The 27,405-nt window shown below is 35.6% G+C and overlaps 1 protein-coding gene across 4 annotated transcripts in view; it reads left to right on the top strand.

Annotated features, from left to right (window-relative positions):
- Positions 1–27,405, top strand: part of LOC106069602 (ETS-related transcription factor Elf-3-like) — a 40,546-nt gene that overhangs the window by 5,767 nt on the left and 7,374 nt on the right. For 2 of the 4 annotated variants that reach the window (XR_008780225.1, XM_013229306.2), the window contains exons 1-3: positions 18,839–19,347; positions 25,397–25,497; positions 25,918–26,596. Coding sequence is in view for 3 of the 4 variants with exons in the window: in XM_013229306.2 (XP_013084760.2) it covers positions 25,471–25,497; positions 25,918–26,596 (706 nt within the window). In the remaining variant the exon portion in view is untranslated. Of the gene's footprint in view, positions 1–10,924; positions 11,175–18,838; positions 19,348–25,396; positions 25,498–25,917; positions 26,597–27,405 lie in introns of those variants that run through there. The other 2 variants (XM_056044495.1, XM_056044496.1) reach the window with 2 other exon arrangements.

Genomic DNA, 27,405 nt, shown 5'->3' with positions numbered 1-27,405 from the left:
AGACAGACAGATAGATAGATAGATAGATAGATAGATAGATAGATAGATAGATAGATAGATAGATAGATAGATAGATAGATAGATAGATAGATAGATAGATAGATAGATAGATAGATAGATAGATAGATAGATAGATAGATAGATAGATAGATAGATAGATAGATAGATAGATAGATAGATAGATAGATAGATAGATAGATAGATAGATAGATAGATAGATAGATAGATAGATAGATAGATAGATAGACAGACAGACAGACAGATAGATAGATAGATAGATAGATAGATAGATAGATAGATAGATAGATAGATAGATAGATAGATAGATAGATAGATAGATAGATAGATAGATAGATAGATAGATAGATAGATAGATAGATAGATAGATAGATAGATAGATAGATAGATAGATAGATAGATAGATAGATAGATAGATAGATAGATAGATAGATAGATAGATAGATAGATAGACAGATTTTTGACATCTTAAGGAAGTCGTAAAATAATTAAAATAACATTTAAACACAAAAAAAAGTAAATCCCTTTTAGTTTGCTGGTGGCCTTGAACCTATGACCCCCGGACGCACCTGACAGTCACGTCTTAAAAGATGTACCGTTGCTGACTTGTTTGTTGCTTTTTCGGAGATCTCCGATAGTTAAGTTCCTGCTTATCCACATATAGTCACCAGGTCTCCTCCTGCCCTACCCCCTAATTATTTCCCCTCTTACAAAACAATACATGTTCACACACTTATAGTATAATTAAGTAGACAGTACCCCCCCCCTTTCTCTCGCACCTTTGTTTCCCCCTCTCCTCTTTTCTCAAAACTTCTAATTTACCCAAACAGTTTGTCCTTAAAACAATGAAACCAACGTCCTTCTGATTGCCCTCCCTTGCCAGGCTAAAAAAAAAAAAAGATGGAAAAAAAAAAAAAAAAGAGAAGACAAAAAATAAGGGGCGGGGGGGGGGGTAAAAGTGGGGGAAGACTATTTAGGTTAGTACTATGTTATGTCCACTTCAGATGATTAGTGACTGGTGTCACTGGTCCCAAGCTTTTGGTACTTTAGTTATGTATGTATGTACCGTACGTATGTACTATTAAACTGCATAGTTTTGTTTTCTTGAGTAACTGCGAGTATTCAGTCCCTATATTTGTTTCTTATATTCTGTAGTTTAGATGACATGCCACGGGTAAAATAATAATTATTAAAAATAATAATAATAATAATACCACTGTCTCATAATTTAAGAATAATTGAAGTAAAAAAAAACAAAGAAAATATGGGAACCAAGGCTTGGAGATTAAGCGTTTATGGAAGTTATCCAAAAAGATAATATACCCCATTGTTATATCAACCGAGGGGATAATAACAACTTAACTGACAGATACCTTCAAGGCCCTCTACATTCCTAGGAACATCCTCGTTGCCTGTCAGAGGGCGGTACTGCTGAAGGCCACATCAACAGAAAAGTCCTCAGTGGAAACTGTTAAAGGGACTACGATGAATTTTGTTTCTCTTTAACGAAACTCGACCATGGCAGCATACGGAGAATGATTACTCGTTCGTTTCTAACGTAATAATAATAATATTTTTAGTGAAAAAAGGGGTGGATAAATGTCCGAAATGCAACGAGTTTGTAATTAAATATTATTTAAATATCGGCAGCATGTTCTAGAATGGAGCCGCCAGAGTTCTTAATTATACCCATTACAAATACTTTAAGAATTCAACAATCTGATATTAACTTAGTCACATGCAAATTATGAGTGAGTCTGGTGTGAATGTACACTTTGGTTTCTTATAGTTAAAATGTTTTTTGTTTGGTGTAATGCACAAATTGTTAGATAAATTTCCGTACGGACAATAAAAATTATTATTATTATTATTATTATTATTAAAATCTTCATTTCTGCCAAAGACAATTTATACTCCATTGCTTGATTAGGCCTATCATTATTGATTTATGACATATAGTAGGGATACACAATATATCGTAAATAAGGTTAGTTACCTTTATCTGCTCTTTGTTCCCTTTTTTTCATATTTAATTTAATTCTGCAGTTATAACAAAGTGCACAAAAATTGATGCATAAAAAAGGCCTAGATTAGCAACACTTCCTTTCTTCTGTACACTGAATACATCAAACAAACTATTTACAGTTTTTGAGTTATAGACGAAAATCGTTAGTTTTAAGTATTCTGTTCCCCAAAAAGTTTGCTGTACATAAATTCTCCATTTTCTCTTTTTTTTTTTATGACATTGGGGAAATTCTTGATAAATTTTCGATTCTCAACAATGTCAAGGACGCTATACTAAACAATCACTGTTGCCAACTAAATAATGAAATTTGTGTTTTAAGCGTAAGGGCGTAGACATTTGATTTTACAGCGCTAAAAATTGTACAAAGTTTGTCCAATTATCTTCTAAACCAGTGATGCCCAAAATACGGACCGCGGGCCAGGTCCGGCCCGCGACTTGGTTCCATCCGGCCCGCCGAATCGTCAGCATAAAGTGAAAATCCTCTCCATTTTTTTTACAAAAAAAAAAAAAAAAGTTTTAAAAATGTATCTTACCTACGATAGGGCCCTAACATTTTCTTTGATGTATTGGTTTTATGACCTTAGACATTTATACGCACATAGAGGCCTACTAGAATCTACCGGGCAAAAATAAACGGATTTTACTTTCTTTTTTGTGGAACATGATAATATTTGTACAGAATGTGTGGCTATCTTACAAAACAAATAACATATAAACAGCATTATAAAAGAAATATGACGGCCTTCTTGGTTTTAGCGCAAATACAAAGAGTGTTAAACTACGCCAAGAGACAAGAAAATGAGTCGTTGGCTAGCTAACTGCAATGTTGCTCACAATGAAAATTGCCATTTTGGACGAAAACAAAATAATAAAAAGAAAAAATTTCTGATATCCCATTAATGAATGTAAGTACTAGATCCCCGCGGGTTTCTAATGAAACTGTTTCAAGTCAAGTTCATTATATTTATTTCCTATTTTTGGTCATGTGGCTCGCGACTCGAGTGTTGGAAATGAAATTGGCCCGCAGGTCGAATTAGATTGGGCATCACTGTTCTAAACTGTAATCAACACTTACTATTTATCTGTACACCGGATACACCAAATAATTAGCTATTTAGAGTTATCCGTCCTAAATATTTACAAAAATGTCCAACGTTTTTCGCATTCTTTTTTCCTCAAAAAGTAATTCCTTGAAAAGAAAAAAAAATTTTCGTAAACGAAACAAACACCAAATCTTTATTTATTAAAAAGGGTAGTCTAATAAAATGTTAACGTGTTGACGCCGCTGCCCTGAAGATTCAGTAGCTAGTCGGATAGACATTCTTGGGCCAACTGAGGGTGGAGGTGACCATTAATTACCCGAGACACATCGCTGACGTATGACTGGGAAAAGGAGTAAAACTCCTGGATGATCTTCCGTTGTCGCCCTGACGCAGTGAGGAGGTCAAATGTATTTAATGGAAAATTTTCGCGAATCGTTTTCAGAACTGGTTTGTTAAAAAGTTGGTAGCTTTATGCTTTTTAAGCGTTGAGGTGGAATGAAATATCGTCTGCGGAGATCAAAAAATATGTTTTGTTTTCCTTGAAATAACCTTGAAACCTTTTTTTCTTTTGTTGTTTTTGTTTTGAGGCTTTTGTTATAAAAACTTGTTGTTTTTTTTTTTAAACAACAACAAATTTTTGATGAATTATTAGAATTTGATAATAAGAACACTCTATTTACAGACTGAAATTGGAGGGAAAATTTTTAAATTTCTCATTAAATTGGAATTTCGCCGCCTGCGTCTAATTCTTTCACTCTCCCTCCCTCCCCCCCCCCCTCTCTCTCTCTCTCTCTCTCTCTCAGAATACACCTCCGTCTTACTTACAGTGGTTTAGAATTTTTAGAAATAAATATCTCTTTTACATAATGTGTATGTTTGTGTTGGTTCCCTGACATCTCATCATATGAGACATTTCATCATATTTCATCACCATAACATTTCATCATTGCATAAAGTGCATTTTGCAAACATAAGTACATGTAGGTGTAATTAAGTAATTAACATACTGAGCAAGTTAACCCTAACCCTAACCATGAATGATGAATTGCTATAATGATGAAATGTCTCGTATGATGAGGTGTCTGGTCACCGTTTGTGTGTGATTGTGAATGTGTGTACTGAACTGTTGCCCCTTAAAATGCACTCCACAATCTCATTTTTAGATATGTTTTATTTTTCGTAAGTTAGCTTTCCTATTTATGAATATTCTATATGTTCCAACCTTGCCTACCATATTGACCTAGTCTGTTGCAGAAAGGTGCAATAAAACAGTGTTCATGAGAGGCTGCCTGATAATTTGGCATGTATTTTGGTCATTTTTTTGGACTATACAAATTCTCGAATAACGTTGAAGGACAAAGAAGAGAGGTCAAAATAAAAATGGAGAGGGATAATAATTGGTCCTTACATTTAGTATAATTGTAGCATAGATCTTAAAGATTTTATTGTTTGAAATGTCCACACTCCAACAATAATATTGGGCACAATTTTCGATATTTCTTCTATTTAAAAAAAGTTGTTTTGAGTTTTGTGCGAGGCCCCCATCGATCGGAGGCCCTAGGCGGCTGCCAAGTTTGACTATGCTAAAGACCGGCCCTGCTATCCAGCCCCTTTATAGCTTTTTCCCACAGTAAATAAAGAATTCTCTCAATTTTTGTAAAATGTTTGACATGTTTCAGATGTTTTACAAGTTTCGGATTTTTTACATGTTTCGGATGTTCCTTCTGGATTAAAGCTAATGTACTTCCTAGTCCAAACCTCCCACAGGAAGACGGGGGAATGTTAGCGGGCAGAGTATGGACCCGGGACCATCAAGAAGGCCGAACGACAGTCCAGCGTGCATGCCGCACGACCAGCAGCCATCCATTTGTTCTGTTTTTGTTGTTGTTGTTGTTGTTGTTATTTGTTTTTTTGTATTTGCTCTTTAGCTGTGACGTAGCCCCTGACGTGCGTGTCGAAAATTGTTATGGCTCCGGATGTAAAAAAAAATGTTAACGCATCACAGAACTAGAAATGAAAATCTTTATTTCCGAAAGAAAGACTGAAACTTTGGTGACACTTCTTGATTTCCTATAAGTATAGTAAACTAGTGTAGATTTGGGATTATCCGATTGTTCTATTGAGAGATAAGCAATTAAAAATAGAGTCATTGTTTGTCTTATCTTATCTTCTTATCTTATAGATTTACAAACGTTACTTCAAAAGAGAACATCATTATATCCTACGCATTTCACGTGCCAATCTTATCTTATCTTATATAATACAGACGCTACTTCAAAAAAGAAGATGATTACGTCCTACGCGTCGTGCATTTAGTCAGGCAGATTAACCAATGACATAAATTCTGCTAAGTCACTGGTTTTCCTGGCTAGCTTAGGCAACCCATTCCATGCTCTAATAGCACTAGGGAAGAAGGAGCATTTGTACAAATTTGTCCTAACATATGGAACGAGGAATGCGCCTTTCTCTTTGTGTCTTTCTGTGTATTTTATTCGATTTGTTTTTGTATTTGAAGATTATGGTTCAGGCATGTTAATCAGTGACTTAAAACTTTGTTTATCTAATAAAAGCCTAACGTCCATTTGAGTTGATCGTGTGTTAACATTGTTGGTTAAGGCGAATCTTGCGAGTTTGGAACTTGACTGTTTGTGTCATTACACCGTTGACCTTTGGGTGACCTCTGGGTGACTTAAGGACGAGACTGCAAACACTACAAATGAAAAAGATTCTTTTTCGGAATCTAGATGTTCAGGGGGCTTAATGGCCTGGTCTTGTGTTGCTGCTGGGTGGAGTTGAAATGTCATTTACAACATTTGACAAGTTTATTTGTTTCGCCACAAATCACAAGGGCTACAAGGGCAGTCAAAGTTACAAATAATAATACACAAATAACCGAAGGGTCCATTATTTCGCAATATTGGAATCAACAATTTTCTCTCCTTGAAAAATGTTGTCCCTAGTATTACTGTATATACTGCACCTGCATATAGCAATCAGCACAAAGCTTAGCATTTGTACTTTTGTATATTTATGTAGTATGTGTCCGCTTGAATTAAGTAGATATATCTACATTAAATTAGTTATGAATTATAAAAAAAATGTTGTATTTGTTGACCTCCATTTGTGTTTAATTTCTTTCTGTTTTTACTCATTAATACTTTATAATTGTTTTAAATAACGTTTGTGCCAGTGAACAAATTCAAACAGATATTTCAGGGATGCATTTTATCATCTCGCTGTCTCAAGGACAACTCTCTTTGCTTTCTCAGACTAAGTTCAGGAAAGACTACTCATTCAGGTAAAAAATATTGCAGACAGGCTGGGAAGGTTATTGTTTTCTAGTTGAACCAAACAAAAAAGTGATTTCCTTGTTATAGAATCTAGAACTAGATCATTTTTGATCATACTGTTGTTGTTTTTATTCCTCAACCTCTGAGGGACAGAAGTGTCAGCGAACAATGAGACACGAATAGATTGTCTGATTATACTTTTCAAACAAGGGAAACTACTCGTGATTCTCAGTTTCTAAAGTTACAAAACAATACAATGCTACACAATGCTACACAACTCTCCCGTCCTAAGCTTTTATATAGGTTAGGGTTAGATAACAGTCAGGTCTTTGTGGTGCTTTGGTTTTGTGTTTTGTCTAAATTATGTAAAAGTAAGAAAAATTTGGTTGGGTTCATATATATTTATCGTCAAAGATATTCTATCCTAGGCAAAAGATTAGAGGAATGGAGAAAGACGGTCAACAGATCTTGTTTGATGCCCCAATGGTCCAACAGACTAAGAGATAGGTGAAGGTGATATCGTGAATCGTATAGCGAGAGAAAGAGCATTTAACAAATGTTGTTGTTTTTTTTTTTGTAAAATTTAGAATGCATACTGCATTCACATTCTGCTACATATAAACCATTCTAAAACAAAATAAAAAGAACATGGCGTATTCAAAGCTGTACAATATTTGATAATAGTCACACATAACTGGATTGCAACAAATCAACAAAGAGACGCATGTTTGTAGTTATAATAATAATAAGCGGGGTGCGTGGTAAAACGCTTGGCTTCCGCATCGAGGGTTCGAAACTCGCTGAAGACTGGGTTTTAATTTTGGGATTTTTAAGGCGCGACTGAGTTCAGCCAACTCTAATGGATGCCTGACTTTGGTTTTGGAAAAGTCAAGTCGGTTGGTCGTTGTGCTGGCCGCATGACATCCTGCTCGTTCACCGTTGGCCAAAGAAACCGATGATCGCAAGGTCTGAAAGGGGAGATTTACTTTTTTATGGGGGTCCCAACTCTAATGGATACCTGACATGAGTTGGGGAAAGTGAAATGGTTTGTCGTTGTTGTTTATTTGGAAGCTAGTGCTGTGAATAAGCTTAAGTGTGAGCTTGTGAGAATAGAAATATGTGGAGTATAAGTAAAGTAATGTGTGAGTAAAGTAATGTGTAAATAAAGTAATGTGTAAGTGAAGTAATGTGTAAGTAAAATAATGAGTAAGTAAAGTAATGTGTGAGTAAAGTAATGTGTAAATAAAATAATGTGTAAGTGAAGTAATGTGTAAGTAAAATAATGTGCAAATAAAGTAATGTGGAAGTAAAATAAAATGTAAGTAAAATAAGGTGTAAGTGAAGTAATGTGTAAGTAAAATAATGTGCAAGTAAAGTAATGTGGAAGTAAAATAAAGTGTAAGTGAAGTAATGTGCAAGTAAAGTAATGTGCAAATAAAGTAATGTGGAAGTAAAGTAATGTGGAAGTAAAATAATGTGGAAGTAAAGTAATGTGGAAGTAAAGTAATGTGGAAGTAAAGTAATGTGGAAGTAAATAAAGTGTAAGTAAAATAAGGTGTAAGTGAAGTAATGTGAAAGTAAAATAATGTGGAAGTAAAGTAATGCGTGTGTGTGTGTGTGTGTTAACATTTTGTGTTTCTCTTCAACTTTGTTCTTTACAGTTAATGTTTTCACTTGTATTTGAGATTGGAAGGTCTTTGTTCTGCTAATCAACCCACACACTTGTTACATTGGCGCTACGTCAGTTCTGATCACTTCACATCTAGTTAGAACAAGAAATAGCTCATGGTAACAAGGAGAAAACAAAGTCATATTTGGGACTTTTGTCTGCAAGACCTGTGTTATGATAACTACAATATTTATAACAATATGACTCATTGAATACGTGTTATGGAGTGTGTGTCTGTGTGTGTGTTTGTGTGTTTCTATGGTGGCGGTGGGAAGAGGTTAGTTAGAGATTGGAATTTAATGATGTATGATAGGCCATAGGTGGCATTATCGTCAGCAGTCTTAGTTAAGACAGACGACTCCAGAACATGAGACTGAAAAGAAATTTAAAAAATGCCATTTTATATTATGACTCAAGTCTACTCTCCATTGTTTTCATTTGATCTCAAGTTGACTTTCTTTACGTTCTATTAAGTTGTGTTCACAAAACAAGTTATTCGAGATATTTCAAGTTGTATGAGGTTGTCTACCAGCAGTTTGGTGCTACAAGTCAACATCCGTCTACAACAATATGTATCAATCTTCACCACGTTGCCTGTATCTTCCAGCTCTTTGATTCACCTCAGACCCAATCCCATGCCTGGCAGTGCCTCTAGAGCAGTGATGCCCAAACTACGACCCGCGGGCCAGATCCGGCCCGAGACGTGGTTCAGACCGGCCCGCCAAAACATCGGCACAAAAGATAGGAAATAGAAACAAATTAAAAAAGGTTGAAAAATGTATTTTCTATGTTAGGATTCACTTTTCCTTTGATGGATTTCATTCTAATTTTTCGTCTTGTAGTAGTCCCATTCATTATTTTTTCTATAAGAACATAAGTTGTTGTTTTCGGCGACAAGAATTAACAGTTGTTTTAGAGTCTTGGATAGTTCCGCGGCTGTCTTGAGCTAGCCGTGTCCTTGACATCTCATGTGTATAACACAGCGCATCTTTTCTACATCATTTTGATTCGTGTTCTTCTGACACCAACATGATTGGTGCCATTCCATGTAACATTGGTTCGTTATTGAAATGGGATGGTCGAAGAAATGAAACTTTCAGGAAAAGTGGACAGATCTTTTTTTTTTGTGTGTGTGAAACATAATAAATCAATATGTTTGATCTGTACATTAATGTTTTTAAGTAACATAACATAAAATGCATTTTAAAACAAACCATTACAAAAATATTGAGGCATTGTTGTCTTGAGCCGCGAAGAAAAGATCGGAAAGTTACGTCAAAAGTTGAGTAGAGTTTCGCGATTGGCGAAAATATTTACCAAGAGGTCAAGAAATGAGTCGGCTGTAATGGAGGCTACAGAGTTGCTCACATTTTAAGAAGAGAAATGAAACATAAAAAAGTGATTGCTGGCAGAGATGAAATCAAATCGTCCAGCAAAAAACAACAGTTGTAGCTTTCAGCTTTTCTGACATGAAAATTGCAAAATGAGTGAAAGATGTTAGTGAAAATCCAAATTCAAAACTAAATGACAGAGCAGCAGATTTCGAAATCATTTCTATTGACTCTGAGGAGTGACACCAACTGGAACAGATTGACTTACAAAGCCAGACTTCCCTGCTTGAGAAATTTCGAGCAATACAGACAATAGATTTCTACGCCTTGTTGTCCTCATAAACCTTGCACATATGCGAAAACAATTGCTGGGTATGATCACAATGTTTACAAGAACTTAATTTAGTGGAAAAACTTTCAGTTACAAGACGCCTGTAACCATTGTTACATATTGACTTATGGGTATAAGTAGATCTACAGCATACATGGGATTGTGATAAAACTGTTTAAAATGTTTTAGTCTCTATTTCTTTTTTTTTTATCTTTCGTTAATGTGGCCCGCGACACGAGTGTCGGAAATTAAAATGGCCCGCAGGCCGTGTAAGGTTGGGCACCACAGCTCTAGAGTACTATAGACATTTCTTCAGCGGGTGGGACTCCACATTTACGCGTGGCATCTATGTTAAGACAAAAGTCACCCCAACCTACGCCTTTAAAAAAAAAACGATGTTTGAGAGTAATACATTTTAAAGTACAGAAGTAGACAAACTAGTCTCACCCAAATGTATACAAACAAGTCAGCTTATTAAAGAGTAAGCCACTCCATTCGTTTTGCACTCTGCACTACAAAACTACCTCCCATGTCGTCATGGCTGCATTCATAAATACGAAACAATCCCTCTGTCGAAACCAAGGCGTCAATGAATGAATAGTATCATACCATTAAAAAAAATAGTAGAATGTGTGCTTTAAACCTTCTTACTTTGACCCCATATGAACTTGCTTTTAGTCATTCCTGGCGCCTTACTTGAGTTCTGATGGTTCGCAAATTATCTGTTTCTAAATTAGCAATTGCTTTTCTTTTATAGTCAACACAGTTGACGTTCATTTCTGATGACATAGAAATGTACTAAGATAATCATACGATATCTGACGTCGCAATTTCTTCCGAGTGCCATTGCAAATCTCTTCCATTAATTAATTTTAAAAAAAAAAAACTACTTTGTCAATGCCTGGACATAAGTCGCGTGTAGGCTACCGGAGTCATTTCATTTATCATAGACCGGATGTACAGCAGGGAGTTAGTAGGCCGGAAAATGTTCCGAACCAAATATCGTCATTTTCTATAAATATCTACATTACGGAAAAAGAGTGATTACATAAAAACTAGCAGCCAGGCTCTACGGTTGGATAAAATAACAAAAACGAAACAAAAATGTTTATTTCCAGGATCTAACTGTATACAACGGACCGTGTGCAGATCGGGAATTCGTTAGTGTATATATATATCTTTCCCATCTTCCCTCCGATCCATACCACTACTTTTAGTCCTATGTACAGGATTGTATAACAAAGCAAGGACCTATAAAGACAACCTGTTTCCTCAACACAAATCAGTTAGACGGTATTAGTTCCAAATAGCAAGCCTTCCTTGTCCCGAGAAGAAGAGGAGCCTTTGTATGGTTCAGATGATTACGTCGCTTTTGGAAAGCTGCTTTCGTACTGAGGATTATTGCTCAATACCAAGAGTGCAGAACTGACAGATCTGATTGGTTCATTCACCAGCTTTCTATATAGGTTTGTGCCAAATTTTGTCATACGATTCATGATTAACGATTGCGGGGTAGAACTACTCAATGTCACTTTAATGTGGCCTTTAATGTCTACCAGTTCCGTAATTTCGATTGAAAACAAAACAAAAAAAAAAGGTCGGAATGCAGCAATTTCTGACGAAAGTTCAATTTCAGTTATTAGATATTATAACACTGTTGCTTTGCGTTCAGTAAAAAAAAAATTAAAGTTGATAAGCTAACAACAAAAAAGATGAAAATAATTGGCTGAAAATGACAACCATAGACTTATATATTATATCTAGACTGGAAATCGGAAACAAATTCTTATCCGCGATTGAACAATTCACACACCTATATATATATACATTTTTACGTACATAACTCTTTTTTCAAGCTGTAAGAGAAGTCAATCAATCTTTTCTGTCATAGAAAAGTAATGATCTTTAGTTTTCAAACTTTAAAATCATTTATCGGATTTTCTTTAGAATGGGCTATTAATCACAGAACTATATATTCACGAAAATATATGAAACAAAGCCATTTCCTGTTAGTTTCCATTGAGATAATGTTTCAAAAATTCTAGATCGAAATAGTTCATGTCTGTTGATTTTAATAATCTTATGTACATTTAAATAGATTGATTGCCTGAATATTTCTAGATTATGTACCTAAAAATTGCAAAATAATAATCATGAGACGAGAGTACTCTTATTCTTGATGTTCAATTACTAGATCTAGATCTAAAAATTAAATTATATGTTACATAGGTTAGGGTTGAAAAAACAAACAAACAACCTTACTTCTTATAACTACTTTACAAAACAACGCCTTGTTTCAACTTTAAAAAAAAATTTCCACATTTTTTGTGATATTAAAAGATCTCCATGTCCAGTCTAGATATAATATATATAAGTCTATGATGACAACAAGATCTCCATGTCCAGTCTAGATCTAATATATATATAAGTCTATGATGACAACAAGATCTCCATGTCCAGTCTAGATCTAATATATATATAAGTCTATGATGACAACAAGATCTCCATGTCCAGTCTAGATCTAATATATATATAAGTCTATGATGACAACAAGATCTCCATGTCCAGTCTAGATCTAATATATATATAAGTCTATGATGACAACAAGATCTCCATGTCCAGTCTAGATCTAATATATATATAAGTCTATGATGACAACAAGATCTCCATGTCCAGTCTAGATCTAATATATATATAAGTCTATGATGACAACAAGATCTCCATGTCCAGTCTAGATCTAATATATATATAAGTCTATGATGACAACAAGATCTACATGTCCAGTCTAGATCTAATATATATATAAGTCTATGATGACAACAAGATCTCCATGTCCAGTCTAGATCTAATATATATATAAGTCTATGATGACAACTTTGATTGAGCAATCCCTTGCTTTGGGCCTAGACACTATAATAACACAGTATTTGTTAAATATTAAGCCTCAGTGGGATAGTGGTTAAAGATGTATACATCATGATAGAAATACCAATAAAATGAATATATCAATTTAATTTTCTTCATACCAAACTTAAAAACAGGAATCACTAAAAGCCAAACTAGTTTGTAATATCAATTCATCCACTAATTATATGTGTATAAAGTCTCGAGGATTGATTTGTCGTAAACGGTGTAAAAAAAAAAACAATTGTGGGTAGTTTAAATGACAACAACCATTGGAATGCCTGAAGCAGAAGTCTAGCTGTTATCAACCTTTCTATTAAGTAAGCCAAGGAAATGTTTTTCTTATCTACGTAGTTCTGCTCAGTCGTTGTGTGTGTGTGTTTGTATGCGTGGTCTTATATTTATATTGTTGCGCACCATAAAGGAAAAAAACAACAACTAAAAATGAACCTTAGGAGTGTATATATTTAGAAGGGCACCATGAGTCGAACTGGGGGGGGGGGTGGTCTGAGTGGTTTAAGACGCACGGCTTCTGAACCTGGGGTCCTGGGTTCGAATCTCGGTGAAGACTGGGCTTTTTAGTTTCGGGATTTTCAGGGCACCCCTGAGTCCACCTGACTTTAATTGGGAAAAGTAAAGGCAGTTGGTCGTTGTGCTGGCTACGTGACACCCTGCTCATTAACCGTTGGCCACCTTAACATCATCTGCCCTATAGATCGCAAGGTCTGAAAGGGGAACTTTACTTTTACATGATTTGAACTGGTGTTTTTCATATGTATATTCTAGCATCAACCCACTCCTTACAGCCCCCTACTCTATATATTTCCTCTGTTGTTACATATCTACATATAGCAGTGAAATCAATATACTCTGGCTTCTCTTCCCGCGAATCAAGGCTTCTCAGCAATTTTACTCCGAAGTAGGCCTACCTTTAGTTATTTCATTTCCATATGTTTTCACTTCCCCTTTTATCACCAGCTTTTGTCAAAATAAATCTTTACAGTGTTGTCCAACAACATTTCTATTCAAACACAGCCCCTCCCCCTCCCTCTTTCTAAGATCTAAAGAGATCGCAGAGTTTTCTTTGTGCCTTCACTTCTAGCATTGATCAGTGGTCAACTTTCTGCTTCACTTTTTGAATGGTCAACAGTTAAGTATTTGGTTAGAATAGAAGTACGTCTGGCCAACTGGCATTCAGGTCAAACTGGAAAGCCTACATCTGCAACAGCGAAAGTCCTCACTCGACAATGCATTTATCTGAATGTGTGCGTGTGTATAAGTTCAAGTCTTTTCATTTAGAAGTCTTTTCATTTAGAAGTCTTTTTAATTAGAAGTCTTCTTAATTAGAAGTCTTTTCAATAAGAAGTCTTATGAATTAGAAGTTTTGTCGATTAGAAGTCTTTTCCATTTGAAGTCATTTTAGTTATAAGTCTTTTCAATTAAAAGTGGTTTTAATTACAAGTCTTTTCAGTTAGAAGTCTTATCAATTAGAAGTTTTATCGATTAGAAGTCTTTTCCATTTGAAGTCTTTTTAACTATAAGTCTTTTCAATTAAAAGTTTTGTCAATTACAAGTCTTTTCAATTAGAAGTCGTATCAATTAGAAGTTGTATCGAATAGAATTTTTTTCAACTAAATGTCTTGTCCAGACACGCTGACACGGGTAGATCTACTTCATTTCCTGTTCGCCCCCCCCCTCCTCCATTTGGACATGCTGGTAATATAACATATAACACGCAACAACTCCAGGAAGAGATTGTTATTAATTGTCTCCGGTAGTTAAGAGTCAGAGGGAGTAGAATGGTAAGAGTAAATAGCTATGAGGAGGTAGACTTTTGAGTTATTATTGTGGCACTGGTGTGAATATATGCATTCATTTAGCACATTCTCGCCTTAAACACATTGTTATGTCCTTGTGGTCTTTAGGGTAAATGATGTAAAGATCATCTGTTTCTTTGGCCTACAGTTTACGAGGGTGTCATGTGGCCAGCACAACGACCAACCGCTTTTACTTTTTCCCCTACTAATGTCAGGTACCCATTAGAGCTGGGTGGTCTCAGAGGTGCCCAATGATCCCGAAATTAAAAATCCCAGTTTTTACTAGGATTTGAACCCGGGACCCCGGTTTGGAAGCCAAACGCTTTACCGCTCAGCCACCGCGCCTCATATGTCTATATGATAAGTGTTTACAATTGTGATGGCATCATCATTAGAAGAAACTCTCTGTCCTCAGAAGGCAACATTTAGAAAAGACGTGAAATAGGTTTACTATTAGGACCCGGTTGGAGATGGGGGGGGGGGAGCAGCGCTGGGAGAAGGGCATCTAAAGGATTATTTCGAGAGTACCGGTAATTTCGAATTAATTAATTAATTGTTAGGAAACTTTTCAGACATCCAGTAAAAGCCATTTATAAGGGTAAATGTCTGTCATATGGAAAAAAAAAAAGGAAGTGAACGGAAAGAATAATTTCCCGGATTTCTGTACATCCAATTAAAGCATAACTCTAGGAAACTGATATATTCTAGTTACAGTATGAGAACCTTTTACTGATATAAATATCTTTCTCTCTTTTTTTCGGACAGTAGTCTACTTGATAACGGCTAAACCACATGGCGTCTACGAACCTCGGCATAGCGAGAAAAAAAAAAAAAAAATCCAAATGAACCGAAACTTTCCTTTACCTTCACGACCATCTATCCCTTAGTCTTTCGACCGTCTTTCTCCATTTCTCTGTCATTAGCCTTGAATAGAATTTCTTTCAATGATATGTCCTTCCATTCTTTGATGTTGTCTTCCATCGCTTTTTCTGTCTGTCTCTTCTTCCTTCTTTCTTAGGATATTTCAATCTGATTCTGCAGTTAACGTCTGGAATCCGCAGACAAACAAGAATGTTGCCCTGACCAAAGGAGCGCCTCAGTCTGGCTAGATCTTTGTTTTTCCAGATCGTTTTGAGCTTCGCAAATGCTGCTCTGGACTGTGCAATGTGCGACTTCATTACGCACAGTGAGCTGAAGTTTCTAGGGTCTGGCTATCACAGCGTCAGGAGTCGGGCGTAGTTTGGGTAGCACTGCTTAAAGCCTTTTTCTTTTCCTTTCTTTTAATTCCACCAAAAAAAAGCTCGCAAAATATAAGAAATATTTAAACAAAACAAAAAGCATAGCTTATTTAAGGAAAAGAACTGTAAATTTACAGCCATATCTTTCAATACTGTAAGATTTATGTCCCTTTTTTCTATTTCAAACTTAATTACTTAATTACCACTAATGGGAGGAATATTGTGTATATATTTGTACCAGACAGATGAGGATAATTTGATATAAGCTTTGTAAAAACTGTAGCGTACATTTACTACAAGAAACTGTACGTTTTGCCAAGCAGATTCGACCCCCACACCCTTTTTTTTCCCCTTTGCTTATGGAGACATTTATCGAGCCCTCGCCTCCCCAACCTGGTCATCGTGCTACAGTGTGTAATCAGAAAACAAAACCATTGGGGGGGGAGGGGTCATGTACCTGGCTGTGTCACATGTATAGGATTAGGAGACTGGTCAGCTGGGGTCACGAAACAAAGGTCGACACATATATTTTGTATACAACTTCTCTGCTAAGAGTTGGGAGGGGTGTTGAGACGTTGATAAGGAGGGGGTAGGGTCATGTCTTGTGGCTTGTTTGTGTTGGTGGTTAGACACCAAGTAGCGTAAGTCAGTACCATTGAATAGGAATACAAGCCAAACCAAATTGTATTAGTCATAATAGTAAAGAAGTGAATGAATTGCCGGTGGATGTTTGAAATAACTGAGAGCGAGTTATTGAAATATATGACGGTCAGTGATAAAAAGAGGGAGAGCAAGATTGAAATAAATTAGGGTTAATTGAAATAAATGAAGGTGAATGATTTAAAAAAAACTGAAGTGAATGATTGGAAAAAATGAGAGTGAATGGATGAAATAATGACAGTGAATGATTGAAAAACGAGAGTGTATGATTGAAAAAATGAGAGTGGATGATTGAAATAAATGAGGGTAAATTATTGAAATAAATGAGGGTGAATGATTTTAAAAAATAAGAGTGAATGATTGAAATTAATGAGAGTGGATGATAACAAAATGAGAGTGGATGATTGAAATAAATGTGAGTGAATGATTGAAAACTAAGAGTGAATGGTTAAAATAAATGAGAGTGAATGATTGAAATAAATGAGAGTGAATGATTAAAAATGAGAGTGGATGATTGAGATCAATGAAAGTTACGTGGTAAAAGAAATGAGAGTGAATGATTGTTCCTAGAACACGTCACAACTTTTTATGTTACATATAAGTCAGCCGTTGTATTAGTTCCCCATACAAAAGCCGTTTAAACAGTTGATAGTTAATGAAAACTGCACAACGGGGAGAAATTTAAATATCTTATTGAATTAACGCAAGTTGGTATTACAAGACTAGATGTTTAATTAGATTTCTCATGTCGCACTAACGACTTAACAACTAAACCAAACGTGTAGAGCTTTCACGTCAGGTCCTGATAAGAAAGATTATGGAAGCTTGACTTTCTGAAGTGCTGTTCTAAACTGCTAGACAATGCTAGCCAACTCGAGAGAAATAAACTCAATGATAGAACTATTTATCTGCACCAAGATTGAAAGCCGTCTTAGATATAGCCCATTTTAAAACTCATTGGATTGCAGTATTCTTGGAAATCAAGGCTAATCGATACTAGTTATACGTAAACAAGATTTCCAAGGGCGTTTTGTTACTTTTTTAGTGACCCCTCTGTAGATGCATTCAACTCTTCATACATCTCAGCATTCAACTCTTCATACATCTCAGCATTCAACTCTTCATACATCTCAGCATTCAACTCTTCATACATCTCAGCATTCAACTCTTCATACATCTCAGCATTCAACTCTTCATACTTCTCAGCTTTCAACTCTTCTTACATCTCAGCATTCAACTCTTCATACATCTCAGCTTTCAACTCTTCATACATCTCAGCATTCAACTCTTCATACATCTCAGCATTCAACTCTTCATACATCTCAGCATTCAACTCTTCATACATCTCAGCATTCAACTCTTCATACATCTCAGCATTCAACTCTTCATACTTCTCAGCTTTCAACTCTTCTTACATCTCAGCATTCAACTCTTCATACATCTCAGCTTTCAACTCTTCTTACATCTCAGCTTTCAACTCTTCTTACATCTCAGCATTCAACTCTTCATACATCTCAGCATTCAACTCTTCTTACATCTCAGCTTTCAACTCTTCATACATCTCAGCATTCAACTCTTCATACATCTCAGCATTCAACTCTTCATCTCCGACTATTCAGCACTAAACATAATCCCTGATATTTCAACATTCAATTCTTCACCCCCGACTATTCCACACTCAACTCTTCACTCGTCTGACTTACCCTCAAGTTCTATTCTCTTTTTCATGTTATATTTCTTTAAACATTTTAGTTCCATTCGAGACAAATGCCCTGTTAGATCACACCCTTAACATAGGTACTTCTCTGGTATATCACATGATTACATTGGATCTATAACCTCTTTGTTTGTGGATGGGTACTTTTGTCCAATGTTCACGTTCTCACTCGTTTCCTTTTGCTTGCCGTGGCGCCGCCCCTGACTTTCACGTACCGTTATCTTAGTGTGGGATTAGATGGTACTGAGGTAGCTAGGCGTGTTTCTACTATTTCCACGGTGCCAGGAGATCGACGATCATAATTTGATAGTTAGTCAGAACAATAGGCTTAGTTCTTGTACAAGTTACGACATTCCCTTCAACACTTCCCGCGTAGGTTCGCCCTCCCTCCGCACCTACACCGGAATTGAATCTCCCCCTTGCCCACACCCAATGTTTTCCAGTGCTTAATTTTGTTATTACATATTGCTTTACCTCGGAACAGTCAAACACCCATTTGTATCTCAGTCATGGAAAAATAAAATCGTTTTTTTTTAATACTTAGGGATGGGGCGCATTTAACTTAGGTATTCTAATGTAAGCCCTGTGACGTCATATGCCTTGGAGCCAATCGGAGGCTGCTAAAGGTGCATGAAAACTGTCATGGCGAAACCATTGTCAAGTGACAAGGCAGTGTCACTCTTGTCATTTCAAAGCGACGCCGTTAGCGACCAGGGAGGGTGGACGTCAGAAATGGGAGGTGGGGGGAGGAAGCAAGCAAGGGGACAGACGCATCACACAGAGCGCGAGAGACAGTGAGAGAGCGAGACAATACTCTTTTTTTTGTTGTTCCCCTTCACATAGCGGAGTAATTTTCACGCATACACCTCGATCGTCTGCTAAGTTTAGCATGAAACCAGAACTTTTTTTTTTCATTGAGATCTTCATATAAAGCATAACGGACATACATTTTCAGAGCATTCATAGTGTCCGTCAACAGTGTGCTAGCATATGCCTACATTCAGGCTACTTAATTATATGAACAGCATTGTACAAGATACAGCTTACCCACATTAAACGAGACTGAGTGTATTAGGAACACAGACTATCTTTGTGGCCATAGCTACCTGTGTATCTACTATGATGAGGTGCAAACAGTGCATGCTCGTTACAGGGTCAAGGCGTTGTATCTAATAAGTTGACTTTTAGTGTGAGCGACGGATTCAGCTCAAACACTTTGATCTGACGTCGTCAACTCTGTGCATTCTTTTACTCATAATTGGATATTTATATACGGCTGTAAAGGATGTCGCCTAAAGAACAGGTCAGATACTCAGAATGTATAGGCCAATAAATAACTAATTAAAAAATGAATAATGTCAACTAGGATTAGTTTTAACTTTTATTTTTAACTTTATAAGATTTTTTTCTTATCTAAATAATAGCTTTCTCTGTCTCTGTCTGTATCTCTCTGTTGAACAATTGTTTTAGTGTATCATCCTAATGTATCTAAGAAAGAGAGAGAGAGAGAGAGAGAAAGAAATTTCTAGAAATGAAAAAGATCATAAAACTAAAATTTAACCTTGGTTAGGCCAATAATAGAATATGCATCCTCTGTTTGGGACCCCTCACCTCAAGAAAACATTAAAAAAACTAGAACAGAAACGAAATAGAGAAATGAGATTCATAACAAACGAATATTCACATTTGACTAGAGTAACACCTTTAGTAAAATCACTAAATTTAGAAACCCTTAAAAGTAAAGCAGCGATTATATATAAAACATTAAATCATAATCTTCAAATACAAAAACAAACCTAATAAAATACTCAGAAAGACACAAAGATAAAGGGACATTCCTTTTTTCCAAGTGCTAGGACAAATTTATACAAATGCTCCTTCTTTCCTAGTGATATTAGAGCATGAAATGGGTTGCCTGAGTCTGCCATGAAAACTAATGACTTGGTAGAATTTAAGTTATTGATTAACAAGCTTGACTAGATTGACCTAGGAACACGCGTAGGACGTAATTGTCTTTTTGAAGTAACGTCTGTATTTTATAAGATAAGAAGAAGATAAGTTACAGCACTTAAAGAACTTCACGTTTGAGTGACTTTGGCAGGGTTCGAACCCTGCAACATTAAAGGAGAGAATACCACACGACCATCCAGCCATATATTCATGTAACCTAGCAGTAGAAATGTTTAGTCGGACTTATATTTTGGATACCTCTTATATCAAAACGGAGCGGCGTCAACTCAAAAAGGAGAAATAGAGTGACACAACACATAGATCTGTCTTTTTTAAACAGGAACAAATAAGTTATAAATGATTATATAAGCGAAATTGTAAAGGGCAGGTCTCATTCAATTTAACAAGCAAGTTTTTCAGTTGAAGCTCGTGGTTTTGTAATAGTTGAGGTTTTATGAATGTTTTGTTAAAGAAATTATTCTAGATATTAAACAAAATGCCAATAACGAATGTCACTAAAACTGTCTTTTTAAATTGTATGTATAGTTGCAACATTAATAATTATACTACAACACTTGATGCAATAAATCAGAGGTCCTTCTCATCTTAAGAGAAAAAAAAGTTGCTTTAAATTTGAGTGTGCGACATTATATGCGCAAGGCCAAGGCCGAATGGGAAAGTTGCATAGTAATTGTTGCTACGTCTCTTGCCATGACCAGAAAATGTTCGCACGTCACACATATAGAATTGGGAAAGAAAATAAAGCAAAACACAGCAGATTACACTTCATAAAAAAAAAGCTTATCCAAGGGAGAAAACTCCACATTTACAGCCACACATCTCAATACTGTAAGGTGTATTTCCCTTTCGATAGTAAACAAAATTGATTTATTATTTGGTTAATTTTTTGATTGATTCGTTGAAATGGCCTCAATAGTTGCAATATACCAAAAACAAGCAAAATATGAAAATACTTTTTTATAAAAAAAAAAAGTATATAAGGGAAAGAACTCCATATAAAAAAAACGTTATCTCTCGATACTTTGGGATGTATCTCCCTTTTATATCCATCAAAATAATTAACTACCGCTAATTAATTAAATAGTTGGTAAATTTTTTTTATTGATTCATGTTTCGTTAGGTACAAAGATGTAAATTTCTGACTTTGTACGCTAATGGGAAGTGGGCGAAAAAACTACCTGACAGACTCTTGAGATGATATAAGTTTAAGCTTTGTGAAAATTGTTAATCACCCGCTTATGTCATTTATCATTTAAATACCTTTCAGCTCCAGAGTTGACTCGATTAATAATTAGATCTATATCAAGAGCATCGGTGTATCTGTGTATCTGCTCAGTTGTGTTGTAGTGATCTTGTGACTGAATGAAGATTTAAAAAACAGGCAACATATGAATTAAATAAGCAATCTCCAAGCGATAGAAATCTATTCAGTGCAATGAAGTAATCAAACACTTAAAATAAAACTAAAAATTCAATTTGTTATACTCGTTACTGACAAACTCTCTTTCTCTCTCCTCCCCCACCTCCATGAGCTATTATTAATGTTTGTGTAAGCAACAGAGACTCAAAGTCGGCCCGTGGTCCAGACGAGGTGTAACGTTAAAATATACAGAAGTGACCTACTTACGTTAATCCTTGGACGAGTCTGCCGGTTGTATACCTAGACTACTCTTTTTACATCGACTGTTAGAATGTATTATTTCCATTTTGTTTGTTAGTTCTTTTAAATCTCCATTTTCCTGTTGTTGTTTTTTCTATGTACCAATTTTCGAATCTCTGACATTAATAAAATGTGCATTGACAGCTAGGGTTTTCAATTCCTTTCTAGATCTTCTTTTAGATATCTATATAATATTGTGTTCATCCTCTCACAGAATTTCATTCGAACAGAATTATATTTAATATCGCTGCCTCCATTTTTTTACTTTTAACGGGTGAAAAAAATGCCGCCATCCTTGACAGGGGGTAACTAATGACGCTTACGTTAAACTTTTAAAAATAAAAACCGGAACTAAATTTTTCAGCACATGAAAATACAGATCGTAAGGGTGAAAACAAAACTAAAGATAATTAATTTTGTTTATTTTGGCACTTGGAAAACAAATCTTGAAAACGTTGGCTATATAACACGCTCGTCTTCTTTGTTTGTCTGGCTAGAATGGAAACTCTAGAAAAGCAAGGACACATTCTAGTGTGAGCTTAAATTCTACTGTCTATACTGCTCTACGCTGTTCTAAAATGTTATTTACTCGAAAATCATTGATAAAGAAAGTTTTAAATGTTGGAAAAAATATATATGTTACTACATAACACAAGCAAAAAAATTCTACTGTAATTTCGGCCAATGTCATTTGATGATTTTCATATATGGTGGAAAACTATAACTAGATTGCTTTTTGGTCTCTCCAATGTACAAACTAAAGAAAGTGTTCACACAATTTATTTGTTTTAAAAAAGGTATATGATTATTTTGATTCACTTTTAAGAAATGCAGGATCATATTCTCTAAGCTGTTCTAGGCTTTATAGCACAAAAAATAGTTTCATTACGAAGGAAGTATTAGACTTTATGACCTAGGAGTAACTTCAAAACTTAGTTTTAAAAGAAATATGTTACACCCGGATTCAGTTGTGCATTTTTTTAAATAATAGTGCATTCAATAACAAAATTACACTTCTATTCTTAAGCTATTCTGAAGTCATTTTTTGGTTAGCTACATTGTGGTTAAATTTGGCGTTCTTGACATAATTTAGTTTACCGTGAAAATGTTTAATAGAATTCGCCGATTTCTCCGGGGCTCTGAATAAACCTGAAAAGATTTTCTGTTGTCGATCTGAATGCGGCAGTACTGTGGAATTGCTAAATAATTAGGAACATCTTTCATCAAAACTTTGTATTGGCCAAGATGAACTGTGATACCTTTTTGCTAAGCATCCTTTTTTAGCCGAGCTACAGAAAAACAAAAGTATTGCTTCATGAATACTGAAATTAATAATAATAATAATAATAATAAGCCCTAATTATTATTGTACTTTTTAAAAACCTAATAAAATATTCAGAAAGACACAAAGATAAAGGCACATTCCTTGTACCATATGCTAGGATGAATGTCCAGCATACTCCTTCTTCTCTAGTGCTTTTAGAGCATGGAATGGGTTGCCTGTATCAGCCAGGAAAACCAACGACTTGGCAGAGTTTAAGTCATTGATTAACATGCATGACTAGATAGACCTAGGAACATGCGTAGGGCGTGATCAACTTCTTGTCTGAAGTAACGTCTGTAATTTATAAGATAATTTTTACTTATTTGTGTAATTAAATGCACCCTTGTATGATGTCAGTCGACAGGTTCGTGACTACTGATATAATAAACATTTTCTGGAACTGAAAATACTCTGAATAATAAAAGGTAAAAAAGTTGTCAGACAACACTAAAATCTGTTTACCATTCTCTTGATCCTGACAGTGCTAGAGATTATTGACTATTTGCTCATTATTTCATAATAATAATAATAACTATTAACATTATTATAATGAAATAGTGTTATTTCTATTGTATGTATTTATATTGTCTATTTTTTTGTAGCAAACATTCTACTCTGAGTGCATGTGTGTTTGTACACGAAATAGCGTGTGTGTGTACATCTTATGCGGAAGAAGTTCCCATTGGTCAATGAGGACCATTAACATTGAGGTGACACAGTCGCCCACATCCCTGTAGTGAAATATAACGTTGAGTCTTGTAACAATTAACAGAGTTGCCTGCGTTCATTAATTATGAGCCACGGGGTCGCCTGTCTTCCGCTGTGGTGGCAGAGTGCTCGAAGTATCTCACTCTGTCTTCCCTGGGTGTAAACACTGGTCCGAGTTATTGTCTTTATTTTACTTCTAAGTGGTTTTTATTTTTCTTTTTTTTTAATTGAGGTAATCTTTTTTTTTAAATTGAGATAATCTTTTTTTAAATTGAGGTAATCTTTTTTTTTAAATTGAGGTAATCTTTTTTTTTAAATTGAGGTAATCTTTTTTTATTGAAGTAATCTTTCTAAATCTATCAAACTGTAATTCCACCATTTTGCATTTAGCAACCCAATAAAATGCACAAGTGATCACATCACGTGATTATGTCATAGAATCCTACAAAAAAAATCTCAAGCACAGGGAAAGTTGAATGAAATAATTAAAGATTTTTGTTTTTAATTACTTTTTTTTTTTGTGTTGTTTTAAAGACGGTAACAATGACCAGTCTTTAATTCATTAATCTAGTGATGAAGTCGTTGACAATAGGTTCCGTCTTTAAATAAGTATATAATGTCATTCTTAAAGTTTCCTGATAAACGACAATTGTTTTGTTTTATAATTACATCCTTTATAATTGAGTTCATCTTGTGTTTATGTCCTTAAAAAACTCTCATGGAAACACAATCTTCTGGTGTAATTTGTCCGGCATTTCAGTGTGTTACAACATTATTCAAGTTCTTACAAGTTGTAATTATTATACGTTTTTTACCTGCCTGTTTCATGTTAGCACGCTCCTTACTCTGGTTGCGCCTATAAATCCTTGAAAGGTTTTTGTCCTATCTAACTAGCGCTTTGTTAATACCCAGCTCACTTCCAGTGCTACTATGACTATTGATAAATGTACTAGCAAACTTTAACTATAGTTATCTATTAAGCGTTCCAATCTTTTGGTTAATGCTTTATGCTATGTCGTTGTTTCCCATTTGTATCGTTGTTAATGTAGTCGTCTCTCTCTCTTTCTTTCTCTCCTTTTTTTCTTCTCTCTCCATTCTTCCATCTATCAGATCCTATGTGTACATCTCTTCATTCTTCCATCTATCACATCCTATGTGTACATCTCTCCATTCCTCCATCTATCAGATCCTATGTGTACCTCTCCATTCTTCCATTTATCACATCCTATGTGTACATCTCTTCATTCTTCCATCTATCACATCCTATGTGTACATCTCTCCATTCCTCCATCTATCAGATCCTATGTGTACCTCTCCATTCTTCCATTTATCACATCCTATGTGTACATCTCTTCATTCTTCCATCTATCACATCCTATGTGTACCTCTCCATTCTTCCATTTATCACATCCTATGTGTACATCTCTTCATTCTTCCATTTATCACATCCTATGTGTACATTTCTCCAACCCTTTCATTCATTTTCTTTCTTTACATTCGTTTCTCCCACTCTCTCTTCTTCTCGTTTTCTCCCTCATTCCTTCTTCCATCTGCTTCACTCTTTCATGCTCCCTCACATGTCTCCCTCACATGTCTCCCTCACATGTCTCCCTCACATTCACCCTTACCCTGAAATTGTTTTATAAATTTTTTACTTTTAATTTATAAAAAAAACAACTTTTTTTCCAGACACGCCTTCACTGACCAGTCGCCCCCACCCTCTTCCTCCCCTTTGTCTAGTGGAATCCATCGAAGGCCGCAGCATGCCTTCAGCAAGTCCGTTATATACGGTAAGTCTCGATATGTATACTTAGGTCTGTGTCCACTGACCCATATAGATCATTTCCAGTTACATTATGATGCATTGATACACATTACAAAAGCGAAATCCATTGTAGCAAATCATTGCTTTTATTACTTTTGGGTTAATTAATCTCCAGCCTGTTTATTAAAAAGGTAGTCTTAGTTAGTTGCATGGAATTATTATCGAAATTTAAACAATCTATGTAAAAAAAAAAAAAGTATATACCAAAATTTGACTATTGAAGTATTAAAATAATAATGATAGTAATGAAAGGTAGGCAACCGCGTAATTGTTAAATGAAACATATGAGTTATGGTTCGTTAGATAAAAGAAAATGTAAATGAACTCATCCAAGGAAATGTAAACATAGATGAATAACTGAAGTTCTCTCCCATGTTTTCCACAGTATTCCAGTGTCTACACTGAGCCGCAGACCCCGTATGTTTTGTCTGGGGAGATCAGAAACAATGAAACAGACTGCATCCGCTCCACCAGCACAGCCAACTCCGTCAGCAGCAATAATCACAACAACATCACCAACAGCAACCACCACTGCCCAGGCAGCAACGCGAATCTCTACAACATGGATCTCAAAAATGGCAACGGCTTCTCTGGCACTTCCGAGTATGACCCTGTCAAGTACTTGAGCGCTATGGCTGAGCAGTCCCTCACCGGGAACTTCACGCGGTCCCTCTTCTCCTCCAGCTGCGGGAACCGCGATTCCCATTCGACATCAGGGAACATGTACACAAACATTGAACACTACGACAGAGGCGCATTCTCGTCCTTATCCTCCTCTTCCTCGATAGCCTCTTCGTCTCCGCCTCTGTCTCCCGCTTCTTCGTGCTTTGCATATCCAAACACGTCGGATCCGGGCTCCTCCAACGACTTTTTAACCAATGACAATGCAAGCTACCACGTGACTTCGCAGACCAATCCAAACCAGCCTAGCAACTTTTTGAGAAATGACAGCCCGTTCGGGCAGAGCTCTACAAGTAGTAATCAATCAATAGTAGGATTTACTGAATCTAGAACTGCATGCAAAAAGAGTTATCCTTCATGTCCATCAGAGCAAGCCCTATTAGGTAAGCAGACCTCAATAGTTTTAGTCTTTCAAAAAAAATTCTGATCCCAAACATTGATTTGTCACTATACGATATTTTTCTGTGATCTCTTGTTTTCAACTTCAAGATATCCCTACGCCAAGAAATCTCTACCCCAAGATATCCCTACTTTTCTTATCTATAGAACTATTGCATTTTGAAAATAACAATGCATTTAACCTTTTTTTCAGAATCAGTAAACAAAAGATATGCGCTTTTTTCCACATGTCCCAATATCATGGTATCAAAGAGACCTTGTTCATCTTTAAAATGTCTAATATAAATATAAATATTCACTGTTAATTTTCAATATGCGACATTTTGCTTCAAATTATTCTGTATTCGTTATAAAATTTGTTTTATTAAAAACTCTCCAACTGCACTCTAAAGTAGCCTTATTATTTTCTAATGTTTGTTTCTAGTCCTTTAACAAATACATTTTAGAATTACTGCTTTCGTCTGCTATTAATCCCATCTGAGTCGCCTCCCTTTGACGCGCACCTGAAAGTCAAACAGTGAAGGTCTGAATCAAATGATTGTTTCAAATGTAATGTTGACAAGTGCATAAAAAAAATGAAACTCCACACTGGCGAAGATCCACCCATTGTCTCCCATTAGGATTCTGAATCTTAACCAATATAATGATAAAACAAATAGGCCTAAGTGTACAGACAAGTGTTTTTTTTCTGTTGGTATTAGTCTAAAGATGGTTAGGCCTACACTATTGAATGTCTACAAACACAGAAGCATTCATTAACATGCACGCATGTAAGCAAATAAACATATATCTC

Source organism: Biomphalaria glabrata, chromosome 10, assembly GCF_947242115.1.
Source record: "Biomphalaria glabrata chromosome 10, xgBioGlab47.1, whole genome shotgun sequence".
NCBI classification, from domain to species: Eukaryota; Metazoa; Mollusca; class Gastropoda; family Planorbidae; genus Biomphalaria; species Biomphalaria glabrata.
Note: the sequence above shows the minus strand (reverse complement) of the source record. Positions and strands in the feature narration are given on the sequence as shown.